Genomic DNA, 9762 nt, shown 5'->3' on the forward strand with positions numbered 1-9762 from the left:
CACACACACACCATACACGCGCGCGCGCACACACACGCACGCACACATACACACGCACGCACACATACACACGCACGCACACACACACAGCCTCACCCTTTGCCCCAACACACGCACACATACACACGCACACACACGCACACGCGCACACACACATACACACGCACACACACGCACACGCACACACACATACACACGCACACACACGCACACGCACACACGCACGCACACGCACGCACACCGCCCCACCCTTTCCCCCCACCGACGGGCACGGGAGGGAGCGTTGGGGCGATTGCGTCCGTAACTACATGCTGCCCCCTACGACACAGACAAAATAACGCGTTAGTGAGCAGACCGGGGGCTTCTGTGGCGCAGAGGGTGTCCATCTCCCCGGGGCTCCCCAGCTGCCCCGGGCGCTGCCCAGCGCCCCCTACCGCTTCCCTACCCTAGAGGGCCTTTCAGACCACCCACAGAAGGAACTGACAACAAAACCCCTCCTCCATCCGTCCAACCCGGAAGGTGATCTACCATCCAGGCTTCTGAGTGGCTTCTTGCTGCTCTCTTGCTCCCAACGATCGCCGGGAAATGGAGTTTTCTTGTGGTTGAAGGCGGTCAGAGGCGGGCGCGGCAGGGGTAAAGGAATCGAGAGTAATTAGGCACTTGCTATTGGCCAACCGTCGGTGACGTTTAAAAGAGTCTAGCCTATCCAAAGATTCCTCACTTTTCTCGGACCGCAATTGAGAGGGGAGAAGGGTGGGGGATTTGCTTTGTATGCTGGGAAGCATAGTTCAGCCAAGGTTACCAACCCAAGCCCCGTAATCACCACAGGTTCATCGGAAAGAACTACAATTCCCACACAGCACCTCGCTTTCCCGGTTCGTTCCAGCAGCCACCGCTTCCTCCTAACACTTCCTGGATTGTTAGTCTGTGTGGCTGACATCTCTAACGGAGAACTTCATTTCCCAGCGGCCCTTGCGCCCAACGAGCCCCTCTAGGCTCCTCCCCGCCGTCGGGCGCCATTTTGTTCTGCCTACGGCGGGCCTAAGATGGCGGCTGAGGAGAGGGTGAAGGTTGCCCGGCTCTAGTCCGCCGGCCGCCGATTTCGGCTCGGCTCGACTCGGCTCGGCTCGGCCCTGCCCCGGCCCCGCGCGGCCGATGGGCGGGGAGCGGCGGCCGCCATGGATCTGCGCACGGCCGTGTACAATGCGGCGCGCGACGGCAAGCTCCAGCTGCTGCAGAAGCTGCTGAGCGGCCGTAGCCGGGAAGAGCTGGACGAGCTGACCGGCGAGCCGGTGGCCGGGGCGGCCGGGGGTCCGGCGGCCGGGGGCACGCCGCTGCTCATCGCCGCCCGCTACGGCCACCTGGATGTGGTGGAGTACCTGGTGGACCGCTGCGGCGCCAGCGTGGAAGCGGGCGGCTCGGTGCACTTCGACGGGGAGACCATCGAGGGCGCGCCGCCGCTGTGGGCCGCCTCGGCGGCCGGGCACCTGGGCGTGGTGCAGAGCCTGCTGCGGCGCGGCGCCTCGGTGAACCGCACCACGCGCACCAACTCCACGCCGCTGCGCGCCGCCTGCTTCGACGGGCACCTGGACGTGGTGCGCTACCTGGTGGGCGAGCACCAGGCCGACCTGGAGGTGGCCAACCGGCACGGGCACACGTGCCTCATGATCTCCTGCTACAAGGGCCACTGCGAGATCGCGCGCTACCTGCTGGAGCAGGGCGCGCAGGTGAACCGGCGCAGCGCCAAGGGCAACACGGCGCTGCACGACTGCGCCGAGTCCGGGAGCCTGGAGATCCTGCAGCTGCTGCTGGGCTGCAAGGCGCGCATGGAACGGGACGGCTACGGCATGACCCCGCTGCTGGCCGCCAGCGTCACCGGGCACACCAACATCGTGGAGTACCTGATCCAGGAGCAGCCCATCCCCGAGGTGCAGGTCCAGCCCAGGCTGCAGCCGCAGCAGCCCGAGGAGGGAGCGGCCGTGCCCAGCACCAGCCGGGGCTCCGAGGAGGCCCAGTCCCCAGAACCTTCCGAGAGCTGCTGCCCCACCAGCCGAGAAGCCGCCGTGGAGGCCTTGGAGCTGTTGGGGGCCACGTTTGTGGACAAAAAGAGGGACCTGCTGGGGGCCCTCAAGTATTGGAGGAGGGCCATGGAGCTGCGGCACCAGGGCGGGGAGTATCTGCCCAAGCCCGAGCCTCAGCAGCTAGTCCTGGCCTATGATTATTCCAGGGAAGTGAATACCGCCGAAGAGCTAGAAGCCCTCATTACCGACCCGGATGAGATGAGGATGCAGGCCTTGTTGATCCGGGAGCGCATCCTGGGCCCCTCCCATCCAGACACTTCCTACTACATTCGCTACCGAGGAGCGGTGTATGCAGACTCCGGCAACTTTGAAAGGTGCATCCACTTGTGGAAGTACGCCCTAGACATGCAGCAGAGCAACCTAGAACCTCTGAGCCCCATGACAGCTAGCAGCTTCCTCTCTTTTGCAGAACTCTTCTCCTATGTGCTGCAGGACCGGACCACCAAGGGCAGCCTGGGTACCCAGATTGGCTTCGGAGACCTCATGGGTGTGCTCAGTAAAGGAGTTCGAGAAGTAGAGAGGGCACTGCAGCACCCCAAAGATCCTGGTGACTCTTCCCAGTTCACCAAAGCCCTAGCAATCATTCTCCACCTAATCTATCTCTTGGAAAAAGTGGAGTGTACCCCAGAACAAGAGCACCTCAAACGCCAGACTGTCTACAGGCTTCTCAAGTGCAGTCCCCGGGGCAAGAACGGCTTCACCCCTTTGCATATGGCTGTGGACAAAGACACAACTGCCGTGGGCCGCTACCCTGTGGGCAAGTTCCCTTCTCTGCACGTGGTGAATGTGTTATTAGAATGTGGGGCTGACCCGGACAGCAGGGACTTTGACAACAATACCCCCTTGCACATAGCTGCCCAAAACAACTGCCCCCTGATCATGAGTGCCCTGATGGAGGCTGGTGCCCACATGGATGCAACCAATGCCTTCAAGAAAACCGCCTACGAGCTGCTGGATGAAAAGCTGCTCAGCAAGAGTACCATGCAACCCTTCAACTACATTACCCTCCAGTGCCTTGCAGCCCGTGCTCTAGACAAGCACAAGGTCCCGTACAAGGGTTTCATCCCGGAAGAACTGGAGGCTTTCATTGAACTGCACTAAATGGGGGGAGGGGGGTAACCCTCACCGTCCTTCCTTGCTCAGTCATCCTCAGTGGAGAGGGAGGTACTAGGGCTTCCTAGCACTTTTTATTTCCCACCTTCCCAGATGGTTGGGGATGGCGTCTGGTAAAATGTGCCTCAGGGGCGGGGTCTGGAGCTTCCATATTCCCCATTGACTTCTCCTTTGAGTGAGAAATCCGGAGTTAGTACACCATAAAGGCCTTCAGGGAAGTGCACCAGGAGAGCTACCTTCCCTTAATCAAGTCACTTATTGTTAGAAGGGAGAAAGATGTGCAAGTTCTTTTATGAGTTCTGTCTTTTCCTGTACTCCCATGTGGTAGGTGTTCGTTGACCCTACTTTAGTAAAAAACGGATGGAAACCATTGCCTTCCTAACCTACTGGAATGTGGAGGTAGAAGTAGAAGGTGGTGTACTCCCCTCTTTCCTCTTGGATGCCTGATGACCTCAGCTGTCAGGGCTCTTGAGTAGCCATCTCCTGACTGATGGGTCACAGTGGCGCAGTTTTGCAATTCAAGAAGCAAGGCAATTTCTCTCTTCCAGTTTGTCCCCAACTACTCTGTGTTGTCCTAGTTACCATGGAGTGGGAGTCAGCTGGAGCCCAGTAGAACTGGCCACCACTTAAAACGGCTTTCAGTTGGTTTGGTTTTTATTTTTCTGGTGGCCAGGTCACAAGTGTTGTGCAGAAGTCCTAAGATTTTGCTGCCTGTTTGTGAAGCTGGATTTCTGTTTCCCCCCACCCCCACTGACAGATCCATTTAGTTTAAAGCAGTATTTGTTTGCAGTCCCTGGAACAGGCAGTGTAGGCCACAATGGTATGTGAAGACTTGTGTGTGCTTTACATTTAAGATAGAAGTCTATGGCTTCAGTCCATAAAGCTCTATGGACAGTTCCATTTTAAAAACCTCATTCTACCTTTTGCACATGGGCCTGCCAATTTCTCCTCTCTCAGTAGGAGAACCCCTAACTCTTGCTTAGAAATCATGAATCAGCACTGTTTAGAGGATCTGTGCTCAATACCAGTTCTCTGATACAGGAATAGCTGCCAAATCTTTGTTTCCATATTAAAGTCAGAGAACATTTCCTACCCAGCGTCAGTCTCCTTTCCCATTTTGTCATTTAATCAATAGACTCCATGAGTTGGAGGTTGCAATTGTTTCTAAAGCCATCTTCCAGAGTTGATTCCGCAAGCAAAGTCCCATGTAGGACAATAGTTTAATAAACCAAATGCGTTTAGAATGTGGGTATTAGGCCATCAGTGACAGGCTTTAAACTCAAGTTTGCGGAAAGCTCTGCTTCCAATAGCCCATGGTTAAGTGCTGGCCAAGAGCTAGTGGTCTCAGAAAACGTGCTGTCACGGATATTTTCTCAGGAGAAATGACTGATTACAGAGGCTTTGGCAGGCAGTAAGATTATTGGCCTGGCCAAAGTGAAAGTCTAGTGGAAAAGGTTAAACAGCTGTCCCCCTTCATTTTTGGAGAAAGGTCAGGCTCAGGAGAGTGAAGTTTTGACACTAATCCACTGTACTGCATATACTAAAAGCCACCATTAGATTAGTGTTTGCAGGCCACCAAAGACCAGGATGCTGATAATCTGATGCTCTGCCCCTTTAAGGAAATCAGGTCTGTCATTTAGTTTTGCAGTGTTAAACTATAAATTGATTTATTTATATAAGATGGCTTAACTTCTATCAAGGTGGAAAATGCAGTTAATGTTCTCACTGGAATGCAGAATAAACAAAAAAAATAAGCTTGTTTAATGTGTGAGCCTAAGCTCCTATATTTAAGTAATTAAAAAGAAAAGGCACTAGACTGACTTGCCTGGGAATTCCTTGATGATTGCTGGTTTGTGTGGCAAAAGGGGCTGGTGGGATGGGTGAATGGGTTGGGTAGGGGAGGGGGGCCCTTCTAGGTCAACCTTGGATTCTGGGACTAAGACACCCCCCAACCTCCAGACTCGGTGGTACTTGCCATATAAATAACTGGACAGGAAGTCTGGTTGTGAAAAGATTTCTTTTGTCCTCTTGGACTTTGTAATCCATTGGCTAATGGAGTGTTAAGGCTTCGAAGAACTTCAGAAACTTAATCCAACTTTCCCCCCCAACTTTGGGCAAAATTGTCCTGCAAATTAGCACAGACCCCAGCTTTTAACATGGGCTGACTAGGTAGGAAGGTTAGCTTCTATCAAAAACAACTTAGGGAAGTGTCTTGTCTGTGCAGTTGGTAGTGCTCCTGGCAGGCTGAGAATAGTTATCTTTGGACTACTGGATTTCAGCTACTGGATCTACAATTCTCCGATGTTGACTTCTGTCCCAAAAGAAAAGGCATCTGGCATGTGTCTGAATCTCAGGAGAAAAAAATTCCTTTTTGATGAACTCTAAAGTGAAGCCTGCCTAATGACTATTCCAGGAGCACTGTCTCCCTGGAAAAATGCAAACTGGGAGAGAAAGTAATCCATTTCCCCACTTCATGCCTTTTCACCAGCTTAAGTTGCTACTTTAAGCCTGTTGATTTATCCTAGTTTTGAACCATCAATGAGGTTTTTCCTAAATTAGCCGTTCTGTAAGTTTGGTTTCATTCTGAAAATCGGATCCTAATCCCTCTGTAGTCACTAATGTCTACAACCCTTCTCACTGTGATAGAGACCATAAGATGGTAAGGATATGTGGCCCAAAATCCAAGTATTAAGGTGGAGTTTTGTGATAGTTTTCTAGTTCCATGAACCTAGCACTATGAGTATAACTGAGCCAACACCATTACCATGTAAATTCCATGCTGCCATATGTGTCCTGTTCCTTGAAAGAACTATACATTAACCTAGTGTACACCACTTTGATTACAAAAGAAAAAAAAAATTGTTTATATTAAGATTTCTCCAAACAAAACATTTTTCAGAAGAAAAAAAGACGTAATTAACCTAGAAAGCTATGCTTCACCAACCTAGCGTTTGCAGCTGCTCCTGACTGGTTAATAGCCTTCCTTTGCATATCTTCCCAAACCCTCAAAGTCCAGTTTGGCTTCAGAAAAGAGCAGATACTGGATGGATTTCTTTTTCCCACTACACATACTGTCTCACTGAATTTATGGCATGGATTATCTCAGGGACCCAAGTACTGGGTCAAAAAAGACCCTTGAGATTTTGTTGAAGCTTAAGCCTAGAAGGGCTTCGCTTGTGTTGTTTTCCTCACATGTAAAATGAGGATGATACTATCCTACCTCACAGGGATGTTGTGTGGCATTCAAGACTGTAAAGTACTTTTGACTTTAAGAAAAATGACAGAACTCTATTTGATGCTAAGTACTTTTATTTCTCAGGTAACCTTCAAAAAGTTGTGTGTACGTTTTTTTAAGTGTGTGCATTAAAAAACTGTGGAATATGCCATATGCCTGACCCTATAACGGCCAAGGCTGAAAGGGTGGGAATTCTTTGTGTAAATTTAGGGTCCTAGAGTAGCAGCCACATGACTCAGTGTATGTATGTTTGTGTTTGTGTTAGAATAAAATCCAAAAAGCATGAAATAGAAACAGTCAGAGACCCATCCATGCTACATCAGTACTCTGTGAGCTATTAGCACAGCACTCTACCTACTAAATTACAGATTGGGTTACAAAGGGAATCAAGTCACATGTAAAGGGATGTGTCTTACATCTCTTGCTAGAACATGAAGTACTAACAACAGCCCAGAGACATTGACATGAGAAAAATATGGCTTGGAAATGTTGAAAAACAGTCCCTGAGAAATGTTAGTTAAGGCCTTGCAAAGTTGACCTGAAACCAGCCTTGAGAGACATGAAATTAGGAAGGAAGCTTTGTATTTTGTTCTGCCGTAGTGTGTGTGTGTCTGTGTGTCTGCGTGTCTGCGTGTCTGTATGTCTGTGTCTGTGTACGTGAGTGCACTTGTCTGTGGTCTTTGTGACTACAAGAAATAATCCAAGTCAATGAGACAAGGACATCCTTTGCCTTGTTACTTCAAATTCAAATTTTACATTTTTTTGGAGGGGGGGGTGTGAGGCAATTGGGGTTAAGTGACTTGCCTCAAGTCACACAGCTAGTAAGTGTCAAGTGTCTGAGACCAGATTTGAGCTCAGGTCCTCCCGACTCCAAGGCCGGTGCTCTATTTACTTCACCCCCTAGCTGCCCTTTTATTTGTCTCTTTAGCATTCTTTTTTTTATTTTAGACAAATAACTAAAACTTAAATACATAATAATACATTACAAACTTAAATATTAAACTTAAATATAAAATAAACAAAAGAAAACATATGCACAGCAGAACGTAGGAGAGGATTCAGAATATTTAACAATAACATTTCAAGAAAGCCTGTGTATTTTATGTTGGAAGCTGTCCATCTTTGCTTCCTTGTAGGTTTTCTTTTGTTCTCTGCCGTGAACTTTTTACTTTGTTCTTTTTTCCTTCTTCCTCCCCCCTATCAACTTTTAATTTTAAGAAACAGTCCAAGGCAGAGTTTTTACTATATAGTGGGGAGAGGCTATGTCCACAAGTAGCTGAGAAAGAATGAAAGGGAGGTCCAGGCAAAGGTCTGTGGGGAATGGAAAGATGGAACTTCACCTTTAGTTGGAAGGATGAGAATGCTGAGAGCTTCAGGGAAGGTTTAGAACCTGACAGTGAGTCTTAAGGAAGAGCATTTTGAAAGACAAATAGAAGAATGAATTCCAGAAATGAGCTATGGTTTATACCAGTGTATGAGTTGATTATACAGCAGTTCAGCTATGATAGCAAATGTGGTTCTACTCAAATTGTCTGGGATAAACCTGATAATGATAATCTTTAAACAAATCAATATGGGGTAAGGAGAAGGGGAGGAAGAGCCCCTCAGATTTCCTCCTTCCCATAGTCACCATCTTTTTACATTTTGTTTACATATAATGTTAGGAGTTAAGCAGAAATGTTGGGCATAGTCAATTCAGCTCAAAGGCTTATTGAGTATCATGCTAGGTACATGTTGGGAGATATAAAAACTGTCATTTGGCAGAGCATTGACCTTGGAGCCTATACAAGTGATTGGGGCTAAATCAGGCCTCTCCTCTGAGCCTCTGTTTCCTCATCAGTAAAATGAGGCATTATTGTTTGCACTGCAAGTCTTTGCAGGAGGAACATGATTTGTAAACCATAAAGTACAAGAAGTTACTCTGAAAATAAAGCATGATGTCTGTCCTCAAGGAGTTTATAATCCTGTCTAGTAACAGGAATGAGACAAGAAGACTGATAAGTACATAAAAGTTGGAACAGAATGGCAGTGAGAGCTCAAAAGAAGGATGAACCCTCCTCGTTGCCTCGATCAGAGAGGATTCTAGATAGAGGAGGCAGCATTTGAATGAGGACTTGAAGAATGGGTGAGGTTTTGGCCTTAGTGAGTGGTCGTGTGAAGTAAGGGCAGTCCAGGCATGGGTTTGATGGAAGCTTGTGCTGAGGAGGTAGCCAGTTTGATTAGAAGATGGTGTATCTGGAAGAGAGTTCTTGAATGTGAGATAAGAGGGAGGGAGTCACTAGATATAATAGGGTCTCAGATGTCTGGCTGAGGAGCTGGGGCAAATAGTCCTACACTTTTTGGTTTTGAATAGTCCTTTTTTATTCATCTTTTAGCCATCTTATTGCCCATCCTTACCCCAGTTCTTGTGCCTTTTTATCTCTCATCTGAATGGCAAATCTCCCAGGTCAACTGTCCTTACCCCAGTGACAAGGCCTTATTGGCAGTATTGGGTCCCTCAATAAGCCACTATAGTCTATACAAGATGTTGTCTGTGTGCGTGTATGTGTGCACATATTTATTTACTTATTCTTCTAACCATATTTTATGTTTGAACTTTTTGCTAGGGCCAGGGTGGGGGTCAGAAGCACACAGATGCTGCTTGCTTCTATATTTTCTCATTCAGTACACAGTCTAGGGCCCCTTGGACAATGACCCCTAGGTATAGGGCCCCTCCTCAGTCTATACTGGATCTATGACTCAAAACTGAGTAGTGAGAAACAGACCTTACAGATAAAAAGCTCAAAGTTGAAAAAGTACAACAGTAAAACAAAAGTCTTGTCTTTTGGGTCCTTTGGAAACATCTGATGTAACTCTCTGGTTTGGTTATGTCTCAGAGCATATGGTCTCTCCTCTGGTTCAGGTCTGCCTACAAAATTTCTTATTGCCTTTTTCCATTTCAAGAAATAGAAAACTGAAGTTACTTCATCCAACCCCCTCATTTTTACAGATGAGGAAACTGAAAAGTGAGTGATTTGCCTAGGACCACAGAGTGAGTGAGTAGTGGAGCCAGGATTCAAATATCTCATTGCATAATGGAAAAGCTGTTGGATTTGGAGTCTGAGGGTTTCAGATTCTGGATCTGCCATTCACTACCTGTGTGGCCTTAGACAGGTCACTTCCTCTCAGCTTCAATTTCCTCATCTATATTCAGGGTGGCCCATAAGTACTAAGGTATAGTTTTAAGGTTTGGCAGCACTTAAGACTTTTGAGATACCTTGTATAATGTGAAAAGACTGGACTGCATGGCCCCTAAGGTTCCTTCTGTCTCTAAAGCTCTACATCCAGTAATCT

General features: G+C 48.2%; 1 protein-coding gene across 1 annotated transcript; it reads left to right on the forward strand.

Moving 5' to 3' along the window:
- Window positions 1-233: 233 nt before the first annotated feature.
- On the forward strand, window positions 234-5014 carry FEM1A (fem-1 homolog A). The gene has a single exon (XM_072601857.1). The coding sequence runs from the start codon at window positions 1179-1181 to the stop codon at window positions 3180-3182; it is 2004 nt and encodes a 667-aa protein (XP_072457958.1). The 5' UTR covers window positions 234-1178; the 3' UTR covers window positions 3183-5014.
- The last annotated feature ends 4748 nt before the right edge of the window (window positions 5015-9762 follow it).

This window comes from Notamacropus eugenii, chromosome 4 (assembly GCF_028372415.1).
Source record: "Notamacropus eugenii isolate mMacEug1 chromosome 4, mMacEug1.pri_v2, whole genome shotgun sequence".
In the NCBI taxonomy this organism is placed as follows: Eukaryota; Metazoa; Chordata; class Mammalia; order Diprotodontia; family Macropodidae; genus Notamacropus; species Notamacropus eugenii.

What these genes read in the sequence shown, in the direction of transcription:
- FEM1A (XM_072601857.1), top strand. Translation starts at nt 1,179, where the DNA reads ATGGATCTGCGCACGGCCGTGTACAATGCGGCGCGCGACGGCAAGCTC.